Genomic DNA, 14,232 nt, shown 5'->3' with positions numbered 1-14,232 from the left:
TGGAAAATAGTTCTTCCGGATTCTGAAAATGCTGGCAGAGTACTGCAGTAGTCCGAACCCCACCGTCCTAGGCCAAATGGCCATGAAACGATTGCTTCTAATCGTGATTCAAATGTAACATTAAGAGGTGCCTAAAATGCCTTTTGTGTCTTATTTTAGATTTCCCCCAGAGAAGATCTGATTTTCTAAAGTTGCTGCTATATTCCCTCCAATTCCTTTTATTTCCCAACGCTTTCAATTGATGCCTGAATGGACATGAAAAGCCCACAGGATCCTTTGAGCTTTGATGCTGTGATTCTGGGTGAGAGGAGAGGTCTTAGATTAGAGATACAAACCATGTGACTGAGATTACTACCCGACCCCAACCTTCCCCCTCCCCCTCCCACTCCCCTAGCTCTCTTCAAAAGGTATGTCCATTTTTTATGCCTCTCCATCTCAGGGCACCTTTCATGTAAGGGGTGCATTCCAACTGTGCAATGTCGTTCATAATGGTAGGATATTGCTCAGTCAAATTATTAAATAAAATCATTCAACTATACTAACATGAAGGCAAAGAGCAGGTCTCCATTAAAGTATGACACAGTCGAAGGAACAATAATAAGAGGTTCTTCGTTTTGGAGTGTTGTTGAGGTAGATTGTTCTAGGCTGTTAGAGTGGACCAGAGGCAGCACAGAACTAAGCGTTTGGGACACTTCGTTCTTACATTGCATTACAGAACCTGCTGTGCCCATAAACTACCAACGAAAAGCTCTTCACCTCAGCGGTAACTATACCTCCTCTAGTGCTCATTGGGACAAGAATAGAATAGTCCTGTTTATTTGGAAGCTTCTAACGAGACCCACCGAAGTACACAGGAAGTGGGATCAGGAAAGGAAGTGGTGGGGAGGGGTCTGGGATGAGAGGAAATGCCGCGTGGCAAGTTCTTCCTATGTTCAGATCGGCCATTTTGATAAAGGGAGTCAGGAATGCTAAACGACTAAAGTCCTCGCCTCACCGTCTTCACGGAACTCCTCCAATTAATTCTGGAGGGTTCTGGAGGGAATAAGCGGCTTATAAAAACACCTGTGTGTACAGTCAACAACCCGTCTCAAGCACTATGAGCCTCATCGAAAATAGACCCCAGCATCATAAAGAGATGGTGCATGAATGGATTCGTAATGAAATCCATTCATGCACTGATTGTCTGATTCCATAAATACTCTAATGGTTTATCCAAGCCGTGATGTAGCAAGGGCAGAGCCCAGATGCCCTGTTATGTAACTGCAAACGCACTAGGTAATGCTGAGAAGCCAAAGTATTTGAAAACAGCAGATAGCCAGGCTACCCGGTAAGCTAACTCACAGGGCAACCTGCAGGCTGGTCATTAGTCTGACCTGTAAGCTAAAGGTCAGGCTAAATCATGCTATATGGGGAACCAAAGATTTGCAAGGTCTTCTTTTAAAAGATTCAGATCTGAATTTAGGCTGTCTATATTTAGGGAGTTTTAGTAATCTGAAGTATTTCAAAGTAAATTCAGATAAGAGGGTGACAAAAAGAGGAATATGATTTTATCCTTTGGGTTTTGATCAAGCGGTAACAGAAGTATGTTCTTCCTCTGGCCCAATATATTTCATTAATAACTCTTGTAAGAATTTTATCACAGTTTGCTCGTTAGATGCAACCACCAATACTTTTACATCGACATGATTAAAGTAAAAATGCTTTGTTCACAATATGCAATAACCAAGTAGAGAGAAGGAGTAGAGAGAAAACAGAGTTACAAATATTAAATGGCATGCTGTTTTTAAAAAACTTTCCCAAACAGTGGCTCAGCAAAATCATGAAAAGAAAAACAGATCACAGCTGATCATTACAAAAGGAAACATGAATGTTCTCTGATTCTGATCTCTGCTCTGGCTGAGAGACGCCAGAGAGTGCTGTGGTCTCGCGCTGGCTGTAGTCACACCAGCGGCCATAGAGCCAGGAGTCCTCCAAACGGAGATGGATGTGGTGCCAAGGACACGGGGAACAAAAAGCGTGCCCTCCGTCGCATTCACTGAAGTAATTACATCTGCCTCCTTCAGACATACTAATGGAAGATGAGGAATCATCAAAGCAGAGCGGGGCCCTCGCAGGCTGCCACAACCCTGCTAATTAATACACCACAATTATCTAGGAGACAAGATGGAGCCACGTGCATGTAAATCAGCTCCCACAGACTCCAAGCGCCATGCACAACAAAGCAGAAAGGCTACTGTGTCCCTTTGTGTGTGTGTGTGTGTGTGTGTGTGTGTGTGTGTGTGTGTGTGTGTGTGTGTGTGTGTGTGTGTGTGTGTGTGTGTGTGTGTGTGTGTGTGTGTGTGTGTGTGTGTGTGTGTGTTCTAAATGACATTTTCGTGTTTATGTATTCTAAGCCGGAGAGAGCGAAGACCGTCCGTCGTAAAGGGAGGGATGAGGACAGCATTTCATGGGCTGGAGAAGATTACATTAAAATGTCCAGCTTTTAATGTAATCGGTACATCCTGTGGATTAATGTGCTTTTAGTTTTTCTAACACAGCTTTATAGCCAGACTCTTTCTTGAAGTTTAGCAGTGAGACCGGGATGTAGAGACGAAGACCGGCAGACTCTACCCTGTTTCACTACCTGTACCAGCAGCTCGCATTTAAAACCAAGCTATACAGAGGTAATTATCCAGTGTTAATGAAGCATTAGCAACGCTAAATAAAGAGTTGTATTTTAAACTTTATTGTTAATCAGGAATTCCAGGCACATTCCTTGACCCAGCTGGGAAGATACGAAGCTTCAGGGTGACTTATTCATCTTGAGGCTATCTGAATTATTGAAAGGTAATTTCGTGACTTCTTAAACACAAGGTCAGCATAGCTACAGCTGCCCCTGTTCCTTAAAGGCGGACATAGAAAACCGCTCACCGTTTGTCATGCCTGAAGCTTTTAGTGGGCATGTGACTCACTACGCTGCTATGTGCATCCCAGTTACAGTTACTCCCAGTCTTATCAGAATGTAGGAGATACTGAATGGCCAGTGGCTTGACAAACCACAGGGAGTGGACTAATGTGGAAGGTATGCGTTCCACATTGTTGGGTTTCTTTCCCTCCGACATGACCAACTGTAGGGTTGCATGCATGGTGGCGTCCGTTAGCGAACCTTTCAAGGGTTGGTTGGATGCATGGGGGTAGAAGAGAGGCTACATGTGGCTAATCAACCAGTGACCCTTGAATAACAGGCCCATACCAATTGAAAAGGGCCTGCCCTGTGGTAGCAGTAAGTGCAGGAAATTTAAAACAGGAATTTGCTTCAATATTAGGCAAAGCATTCATACAGTTGCATGGTTAAGATCATTGAATAATTATAACAATAAACGTTGAATGGTTAAATCTGGAAAGTTAATCGAAGCATAGAGCAAGACGAACAGCTGACTCAGGATAAACTTTTCTCACATTGCAAGAATGCTTAAATGATGCCTTAGGTGTTGAGCCATAACTAATGGCTGCATGGTGCCAAAGTTAGTAACGGCTCTATAGAGCTATTACTACTGCGTCCATTACTTTCCCTAACCGCACAGTCATGTGTGAAGCGGCCTTAGGTTACCCGCTGACAGGGTAGAGATGGTTTCGTCTGAGCAGGAAGAACCGACCAGACCAGAATACCGTCACGTCATTTATATTAACAATACACATTCCTCCTCGCTTGTCAAACAAAGTCACCTCAGGAAATTGCTCTCTAAGTGTGACGATCACAATATCTATCTATCACTTTTTATGCCTACGTACATATAAATACAATAGCAGGTTAACTAGTCGAAATTAAACAGGCATATGGGCGGTTGGTAACAAGACCATCCCGTTGTAGTAATGCGACTTCCCTGTCATATGTGTGTATAACCTACAGGTTGTGTACAGTGCTGTGCACCTGACCCGACACAGATACACCACAGCAACAACTGCACCATGACCCGAATTAGATATGTAAAAACAACTGGTAGTAAACTGGACTCGAAAACTCAACTTCATAAGCTTGACTTATTTGTTAAATACACAGAGTGTGTGTGTGTGTGTGTGTGTGTGTGTGTGTGTGTGTGTGTGTGTGTGTGTGTGTGTGTGTGTGTGTGTGTGTGTGTGTGTGTGTGTGTGTGTGTATAAACAATCGCTCTTCAAGGATATTTCTAACCAGAGGGAGAGATGGTTTCACCACAAAATCTTTCGGGCTCCGATATCAACAGGTAGGCAACTACATATGAGGGCCTGATTTACTGTTTGACTAAATATCCCACCAAACTATCAGTACAATCTACATCCAATAACAACTAAACTATTTCAGAATGTAACACGACAGTCAATTAAGACCATATTTAATGAATGCCGATATATTACCCAACACCGCACCATCCTCTGAAGTTGCATAGCAAGAGTAGTAACTTTCCCAATGTTTTTCCATTACTTAAAAGCTTTTGCTTTTGCAATTGATTCAAGAAACAATTAAGAAAATAAGAAACACTTGTGCCTATACAACTCCATCGGCTACCCACCTTGTTGGACGCTTTGGCAGACATGTTTTCTACTTTTCCTCCACTTTTATCAGCAGCAAGTCAAAGTTAGCGTGATCGCTTGTATTCGTGCGCTTTATTCCTTCTTGTGAATTCCGCCCAGCTGCCGCCACGCCGGGCTACTTTATTTCATTTCATCCAGCACGTCGAGAAACATGACACGAAAAGCCGTGTGGAGGGTCCAAAGTTCATTATCTTCTCTTTGCTTAGTTTTCGCCGGAAACTTACTCCACTCACATGTCGAGTCGAAAAACACGCAAATCGATGAAATTAAAAAAGTAACCCGGTTGTTTGTGTGGTCGTCGCTCACTATTCGCTGACTGCTAAGTTGGGACGCGTAGACATCACTTGGAGCGTAAATGTAGTAATGTGCAATGGCAGGCTTTGTGTATCTCCCCCTGCTCTCGCCTCTCGGAGCTGTGATCGTGACATGTCTGTCTGGGACGTACCATTCGGCTCGCAGAGGGGGAGGAGCGACGGATCAAAAATGGGGGCAATGCTGTTCGCTGCATGTAAACTCTCTGTCAGACTTGGCGTTTTTCATAGATTTGTACCGGTAAACGTTGCTTCAAAATGCCAGCGAGGAAGGATGTTATCTTATCCTATACAAGACCGATGTTAATTGTGTTTTAAAAAAAGGTGAACCTCAATGTTTTGTCCGGGGAAATCCACAGTTTAGGATACAATTGTGAAGAGCAAAGAGGCTTGTGCTTTGCCTGCTGATGCTGAATGTTCACTTTGACTAATACTTTGTTAGATAGAACGGTAGAACTGCACAAAATGTCTCCCAAAGATCACAATACATTAGAGATAGCTTAAAAGTGCTGATGAAATACTATGTTTCACGCCATCATTATAAATACATAATTATGTCCCATACTATTATATATTAAGAATAAAAACTACAAGGTCCAATATTTTGAGTAGGCCTGCAAACAAAAATAAACCAAATATATACTATAGATATTATGTATTATATAACATGATTGAATGAGCAAAAGATGCCTCAACTGGTCTCAAACAAAGTCATAGTTAATCTTATGCCCACAAGGATTTTACACCTACAATTCCAGAAACCCACATGGCAGCCCAGTTAAAAAATCTGTCAAGTCGCGGTTGTTGTAAGTAAACCACAGGAAACCACAGATGCCATTCAGTCAACTTCCTGCGACTCCTCACCCACAGGAACTGAGTGCTAGCATTGTTTCACACTCAATCATTAGCTATTCTTCACCAAGCAAGACATCCTGATTAACATACATGGTCTTCTGCAGAACAAACCAGCCATTGCAGGAAAAATAACCATAATATCATGGGACCATCCCTGACCTGTACATGGTCGGTTGGTTAAAGCTGGCCCCAGCAATGCATCCTTTTTCTGCTTCCTTTTTTAGGTGTACACTGACAAAAAGGGCAACTACAATTTTCCTGTAAATGACCTTCTTTGTCCTTGTGTGTGGCTGGGAGCTGTTATCTTGGTCACTAGGTAGGAGGTTTATAGGGTTAATTCTCCACAGACTAATCCCCCCCCCTCCCCCATACACACAAACACACACACGTACACACATGGCTGAGGGCTTCTGGTGGGTCAACTGGGATGAACTCCGGAAAAGCCTGAGAAGACCATCAACAGACAGAGGATTCTTCAAGTGAGAAGGATGTCAAAAGAAATAGCATTTTTTTTTTCTGTGAACTACTACATTAAGAGTTGTTTAGTGGAAAAATACATCAAGAGAGATACACTTGATACTTTATTTTAATGGATGTCAACATAGCTGTACAATTATTATGTTGACAAGACCACCGAGAGAGATAGACAATTCTTGAATAATCTTTGATCTCTGTTTAAGGTCTACTCAAATGGAGAATGGTCTGACAAGAACATCAAGAGATACGATTCTTCAGTCAACAAGTCAGACAGCCACGACCCTCGAGGGATTTAAACACCCAAAGAAATTGTTAAAAAAAAAAAGCATTCCAAGATTAGATCATGCGCGTGCACATGCACCTGATTATAGATGTACTGTACTCTCAAACAATACCATTGACTAAGAGATCAGGTAAGACAAGAAGAGTCTTATTCTAAAATAGATCTATTTATCAATAGAATATCTGCAATTATATGTGGAATACATTTTTTTAAAATATATATAATATAACTAGCCCTTAGAGTATTTTATATTTTCTTAGCGTGGCAAATATCTTCTTATGAAAGGACATTTTCAATATGGGTATTAGCATACAGAAAGAAACTGCTGTGGAGCATAAAGCAGTAGCCAAAAAAATTAAGCAAAGGCCAGTTACAGACAAAAACAGCTGGTGGACAATACATACGAGAATGGACGCCAGTCGATCGCTCCTCCTGAAAATCCTGAGACTCCTGTCAGGGTCCATCAACGAGGAGATCAGGATGTTCAGCATGCTCTCTGACGCCTCACCTTTCACAGATCTCCGTAAACACAGCAGTGCACAAGTGCAAGCCTCATCCCCAAAGAGACACAACCGGAGAGTCTCCCGCCCTGTTCTGAAGAACAACTACTCTGTGATGAAGACCGTACCCTGTTCTGAAGACCAAGCAATCTCCCTGTTCTGAGGAACGTACCCTGTTCTGAAGACCAACCGCGCTGTTCAGAAGACCAACTCCCCTATTATAAAGACCTTACCCTGTTCTGAAGGCCAACCGCTGAAGACCAACTACAACACTTTTCGGAATGCCTACCACCCTATTCTAAAGATAAACCACCTTGTTCTGAGGACCTTAAGGCAAACTCCCCTATTCTAAAGACCAACTCAAGCTGCATTAAACATCAACTCTGTTCTCAACAACTACCACTGCTTTGAACGACCCTCTTCTTGTGAACGAAAACAGTGTTTTGAAGAACCACCACACTGTTTGAAAGAACAACGACCCTCTTCTTGAGAACAACTGCCCGGTTCTGGAGAACAACGGCGATCCACTACTGCTTGTTTCCCAACCTCCGCAGCTGTGAACGCTTCCACGGAGGACAGAGCTGCATTAGTGACACTCCACTACCATCAAAGCTGGAGTCGGCCAGGCAAGCTGCATGCTAACAAGAAAAACGGACGCTGACACACAAATCGAAACAGACACACAGACACACACCACATACGTTCACGCACACACTCCTCAGGGCCGCCAACAGGAGCAGGGCTCAGGTGTGCTTACGGAAGAGCAGGCACATGGAAAGCCCATAGGTGAAGGCAGCCGTTGATTAGGTACACGTGAAAGGCCGACCGACCCACCGTGTGGCCCTGCGGCTACACCGCTAATGGACGGTGAAACGGCACAAATCACATACAGTTGAACCTCGCATGCCCACCCACACACGGCAGCCAAAGGGCACAATGCACTGTTAGGTCCTTTGCTTGCTGTAACAATCTATGTCCTGATATAAAAGTTGATAATTATTTAAATCAATCCCGGACGGGAAATCAGTCAATGCAGGATTTGTACACAGTACCATTGCTAAATCAGAAAAATTCTATTAAATTCAATAAAATCAACACAATAAAAGCTTTCCTTAATTGTGTGTTGTGATTTGGAGTGTTTTGATATTAGCAATGGCAGCATTGGGGGTGTTATTCCATACAATTCTTATTTCCAAAAAATATGCTTTGTGCTTTTATTTTTTTAGGTCATCTCGCCCACCTCTGGCACCCTGGCTGTTTTCCACGGAGGGAAGTTATTTTCCCTCTGTTCATATCTGTCTTGAGTTTAGAGTCTGTAATAGGTGGTCAGGTCCACCTGCAGGCTTTGTTGATTCAGGACATTCCTGCCTGCCTGGCTCTGTGTTTCCATTTCTAATAAGAACCTTCTGGAAATCTCACAGAGCACTCCTGTTACTGTAGGAGACAGGTAAGCAACAGCACAGCTCAGCCGAGGAATAACCCAGGAAATACTCACATTACATAACCAAAACATTAAATGACCCAACGAAAAAAATGGAGAAAAGGGGAAAATTTGTCATTGTCAAAAAGAAAAGAAAAAAAGGAATCAAAATGGCGTATACCGTGATTAATATTGAACGGGGTGGAATGTTAATCTTCGAATGAAGGCTGTGAAAGGGGTAGGCAGCCGGGAAGGGGGAGGGGCTCGCACTGTCCTGCTACTGTGAACAACACGAGTAAACAAACGCTTTCTCCCGGTGAGTGTACATCTGAACCGCCGGATCACAAGTATCATTTGACCGGATTAGTCACCGTCGTGCACGTTTTAACTCCAACCCATCAGGCCTTTTGTTGTGGCCTCTGTCGAAACCTATACATAAAAGAGAACCCGGCTTCAGGATTGGGAGTGGAGCGAGCCTTTAACAAGCTTTCGTTACAATAAGGCTAATGTGTTAAAACCACACTGCCAGCTGTGGAGTCCACCCGGCTGGTGCAGCCCAACGGACTGACTGACACATTTCATGAGGTGTGAAAGAGCCCGGCGGGGTTACAATGTACTCTGAACTCTTCCAGTCCCACTCAAGATAACTTACGACTCTGTTCCCAGAAAGTGGCTCTAAAGCTGATGGCTGTCCCATTAAAGATGTCAAACGTTTCCAGTCACGGCCCCATCCTGCGACTAGTGCTACAGTGATTGGCTGGACAGCTCAATCACCAGGGCTCAGGAGACCCTCTAGCTGGGATGTTTCTATTTCAAGGAAATATGCCCACCTCTGGTGACGATAAGGAACACTGCCTATACTTATGGAGGCGGAGCTATGGGCAAAATGTGTCTTAAGATCTGAACCGTGTGATACAATGCTGTCAAACGTGGTGAGATTTTATTGTATATAATTTCATCCTGTGACTTCAATCACACACACACGCACACACACTCACAAACACACACTAAATGCTTAGACTTACACACAAAAATGCACACACTTATCTGACGTGCTGAGCTCTGATTGTATTGTTTCAGCCGGTGACCTCAAACACATAAGGTAAGACACAAACATACACACACACACACACACACACACACACACACACACACACACACACACACACACACACACACACACACACACACACACACACATAAGCTATCATATGTAGTGGAAACAAAAATAAACATATGCAGAATCGCACATGCATGCAAAGGCAAACACACACAAATGCATGCATGCATGCGTGCAGACGCACGTACCCATTTTTCTGCCACTTGCGTTAATCAGTTGAAAAGCAGAGTGCCATCATTTCCATGATAAAGTGGTGGTTCTGAGGTCTACATCAAAGCCTCTGGGCACGCTGCCTTAAAGATAATCCTGGCTCCATATCTCACAATCTAATCAACTATCAGACAGCTGAACTCCTGTGATGTCTTGCTTCATTCGATTGCTGTCTAATTCCTTAACTAAATGCAACATTTCCTCCAGTGTAAGTCTTAAAAGATGTCCATGAGAACAAAGCAATTGCAAGGTTAACTGTTAAGATTTTATATCACTAATCACAATCTTTTATGAAGCGTTGCAAAGGAGCAATTTCAGTTCAGGGAAAATGTAAATTTTCCATAATAATACGATCACATTATCACAGGTTGCTCTTAAATAGTTCAGGAATTATGTCACATGCTTCAAGGCCCCTTTATTTGGACAGATTCAAAACAGCTATAGGTTAATGTTATCTTATGCACTGATATGTCAACAGACACCAAGCTACTAAGGAGTATGTGAAGCTTATTTTACTCTGAGCTCATCTACAGTTTTTAGTCTTGGAACCGAAACCATTATAACTTTATCTACTTGTAAGTTCAGTTTAAATCTCTGTGATTCACCGTTGACTTTCTTTCTCTTTTTCTGTCTCCCAGTCTGTCTCCCCCAGTTCTCCTTAAACAACTCTTCATTCTGCACTTACTGATTCGCATAGCTCTCCTTTCTCGCTACTTTGTCAACCTAGCATGCAACAAGAGTAACAGTCAGAAAAAGTACACTGATGAGTGTGAAGTCGAGTGCTCGCGTTGTTGGCCGTAAGCCGTGCCGATTGGCCCGCGTGTTGCGGTGACTCTCAGCCCATTGTTTCTCACACAATGTAAAGGGAAACTGAAATCATTGTTGACTCCAAGATGGAGGGGCGGAGGCGATAGACCCTTGTAGAGAAACAATGCAACCCTTTACTCTCAAGCCGGAGATCTTTAGCGACAACACTGACGGAACAAACTGCTTCTGATCTCAGTGTTATTCATGGCACAAGTGTCCCTGCCCCAGCAGGACGTTACAATGTTTCTACCCTGGACTCAAACGTCCTCCAACACACCGGAGAAGGTACAGGCCGTTCTGCAAAGTCTGCTATCAAACACACTCTGTGTAGTATTGTTTCTGTTTGCTGATAAGACCTCTCTCTCTCTCTCTCTCTCTCTTGCTGGACGCTGAATCATGGATAACCTGGCAATAATGGCACAAAAATCATAGAGTTTCTTTGAGGTTAACCAAGCTTGAGTCTTTGAGCAATTGCAGGGCATCAGTGAGGCTTAAATATGTGCATTATTCATGAAAGGTTGATACGAGGGAGAGATTTATAACTGATAACTTGTAACTGCTTGATATGACCTCATACGTTTATCAAAGTCAGACTCTGTGTGCTCCAGAAACCAACGCAGAACATTCACATGGAATCATTACAAACTGCTGTTCCACACACACACACACACACACACAAACCCTTGCGCACGCACAAACTCACACACACGCACGTACAAGCACTCAATCACACACACACACACACACACACACACACACACACACAAAGACACACACACACACACACACACACACACACCCACACACACACACACACACACACACACACACACACACACACACACACACACACACATACACAATCACACACACACACACACACACACACACACACACACACACACACACAAACGCAGACACACAAACACTTACAGAGAGTACAGAGTAGGTGTTCTGTGGTTCAACAAAGAGAAAAGAGCAGCCTGTGTTACCACATCTTTATAATGTCCATCACTTTTCCAGACTGAAACTAAGGATGTAAGGAAGGGTTGGAGGTAGAAAGGAACGATGGTAGGAAGAAAGGACGGAAACAAGGCAGGAAGGAAGAAAGGCAGATAGGAAGGAATGAAGGAAGGAAGGAAGGAAGGAAGGAAGGAAGGAAGGAAGGAAGGAAGGAAGGAAGGAAGGAAGGAAGGAAGGAAGGAAGGAAGGATGTAATGTAGGATTGATGGAAAGGGGTGAGGCAGGAAGGAAGGAAGACAGGAAGGAAGGACGGACGGTAGGAAAAGAATAGCAGAAGAAGAAAGAAAGTAAAGAATACGTGGGAGGTAAATAACAGTTTGATGATTGAGCTGAGCCTTTTATAGAGAGAGAGAGAAAGTAGTGACTCTACTAAAGAATGTGTGTGGGTCTGAGGCTCCAGCGGGTCCGGGACGGAGGAGTCAGGTCTCCACCTTGTCAACGGATCAAGACACCGCCTGGTACTCCCACATTCCAGCCCCATGAGGAGGCCCAACCCAGGATGAACCAACAGGCCAAACCACCCGGCTGAACCACCTGCGAATCACCGGGCTGAATCACCGGGCTGAACCACCAGGCTAAACCCCCACCAGGTTAAAAACCCCCACCAGGCTAAACCCCCACCAGGCTAACCCACCAGGCAGAACCACCGAGATGAATCTAGGCTGAACCACAGGGCTGAACCACTGGGCTCCAGGGAGGGCTTGGCTGATGTGGAACATGTCTTTCAGAGGAAAGTGGCTGTAATCCAGTAAAATAATTAAGTTCACTCAGTCCTATTACACACTGATGCAGTGAGTGAGTGGCTGTGATGAAATGTAACTTAATAGTGAGGTGATTGGGAGAGGTAATGTGATTTAATCTATTACTAGTCTTACAGACTATTCCACAGCTATACCACAGCTGTATATACTTATGGTTGAGCAACCTTCCCTTCGGTGAGATTTGAGGCATCAGCCAATCGGGTGCCTTATGTGTGCGGTTCTTTTTTGGAGGGAAATAAGACGACAGGGCTGAGAGCAGGGAAGGAGGATTGCGGTGATTAGCATGCTAGCTAGCTAGCGGCGTTGTTGTGGTGATGAGATGTGACAGGAGAAGGCCCGACTGAACCCTCCAGCCAGTGTGTTAGCTCACTAATCCCCCCCAACCCCCCCGCCAGGCACCGCCAGCATCCCGCCTCATCAGCGCCCGCCGGTCCCTTGTCTGGCCGTCTCTCCGCTCAATTCTACCCATAATGCCCAACACAACGGCGCTCTAAAGCCGCGCGATTACACTCTGCTGTTTTAGCACATTTGTGGCGAGGCAGGCAGGAGAAAGGGCCTGCTGGCCACCGGCGCGGACCCTGTCCCAGTGTGGCCCGGCGTGATGAACTCAGCAGAACAGAGACCCTCCCCAAAGCCGGGCTAAGCCCCCACCACAGGCTGGGCTGCCGGGGCTGCATGGGGCTGGGGTGGGCCGGGGGTTGGAGTAACTGTCCTGCCGTTGGAGAGCATTCACAGATGGATGATAGACAGACAGACAGACGGAGAGACAAACAGACGGAAGGATGGACACACAGACAGAAAGACGGACAGACAGACAGACACACAGAGAGAGAGACGGATAGACAGACTGAGAGACAGACAGACAGACAGAGAGACAGATAGATAGATATATAGATAGATAGATGGATAGGCGCACACATAGTGATGCACACACTGTGATACTATATGATGCTAACATGATACATAAGGAGGCAGTCTGCTGCCCCAACATTGTGTTTTGTTTATAGAGATGCTAACGTTTGGAATGACCTGCGGCCACCGTTGTTGAAGCCAGGTGACTAGCCCCAACATCAGCCCCCCACCCACACACACAGACCAACAAGTCACACACACAGGTCTAAATGAGCCAGCGAAGGGTTAAAGTTTACAGAAAGTTCATAGAAGAATATACTACCCGTAGATTAACTGAACATGAACTGTACATTATTTTAGCACACTATCAGTCTTGGATTCAAATGCAAAAGCAAAAGGGTTATGCTCCTACAAGCTATGGTCAAGGTCATTTATTTAAACGACGTTGCTTTTTACAGCCCTATAGTACATGCTATAAACCGACACAAAAGTCTGCATATTAGTAGGTTTATTTTACACATATTAAATAAATTCTAATTCAGCTACTAATATTGCTGAACAAACACACATGCTTTCCAAACCCTGCTTGGGTTTGTCTCTTGAACATTTAATTTCTTAACCACACACATTCCTCATTGTTCTTGATGTTCATAAAAGTTATTCTGGGATGGCTGTTCTGATCTGCTATCCTGGTTTCCATGCCAACAAAGCGAGTCGGATTACTGGATGGATGAAGTTCTGTTGTAAACTTTTTATTTTATTTATTATAAAAGCCTTGAGACTAAAAATAAGATGGGGTGGCCTCTGGCTGGGTGCAAGACCAAGGAGCTGGCATCTGGCGTGTGTGTGCTCTAGCTGCTGTCTGTGTGTCTAATGACACATGTGTACGTTTAATTACCGCCCCAACAAGAGAGGGTTGAGCAGGGAGCAGAGAGGAGCTATGGAGAGGGAGGGGCAGAGAGAGAGGGGTTAGAGAAAGAGAGAGAGAGAGAGAGAGAGAGAGAGAGAGAGAGAGGGAGAGAGAGAGGGGTTATATATATATATATATATATATATATATATATA

General features: G+C 44.2%; 1 protein-coding gene across 11 annotated transcripts in view; it reads right to left on the bottom strand.

The window, feature by feature from the left end:
• The window catches only part of tjp1a (tight junction protein 1a), an 83,000-nt gene that overhangs the window by 48,438 nt on the left and 20,330 nt on the right, over positions 1-14,232 (bottom strand). Inside the window, exon 1 of one of the 11 annotated variants that reach the window (XM_060071734.1) lies at positions 4,527-4,992. The exons of the other annotated variants lie outside the window; for them this stretch is intronic. Within the exon in view, the coding sequence (XP_059927717.1) occupies positions 4,527-4,550 (24 nt within the window). The 5' untranslated portion in view covers positions 4,551-4,992. Of the gene's footprint in view, positions 1-4,526; positions 4,993-14,232 lie in introns of those variants that run through there. 11 annotated transcript variants of the gene reach the window in all.

This window comes from Gadus macrocephalus, chromosome 14 (assembly GCF_031168955.1).
Source record: "Gadus macrocephalus chromosome 14, ASM3116895v1".
NCBI lineage: Eukaryota > Metazoa > Chordata > Actinopteri > Gadiformes > Gadidae > Gadus > Gadus macrocephalus.
Note: the sequence above shows the minus strand (reverse complement) of the source record. Positions and strands in the feature narration are given on the sequence as shown.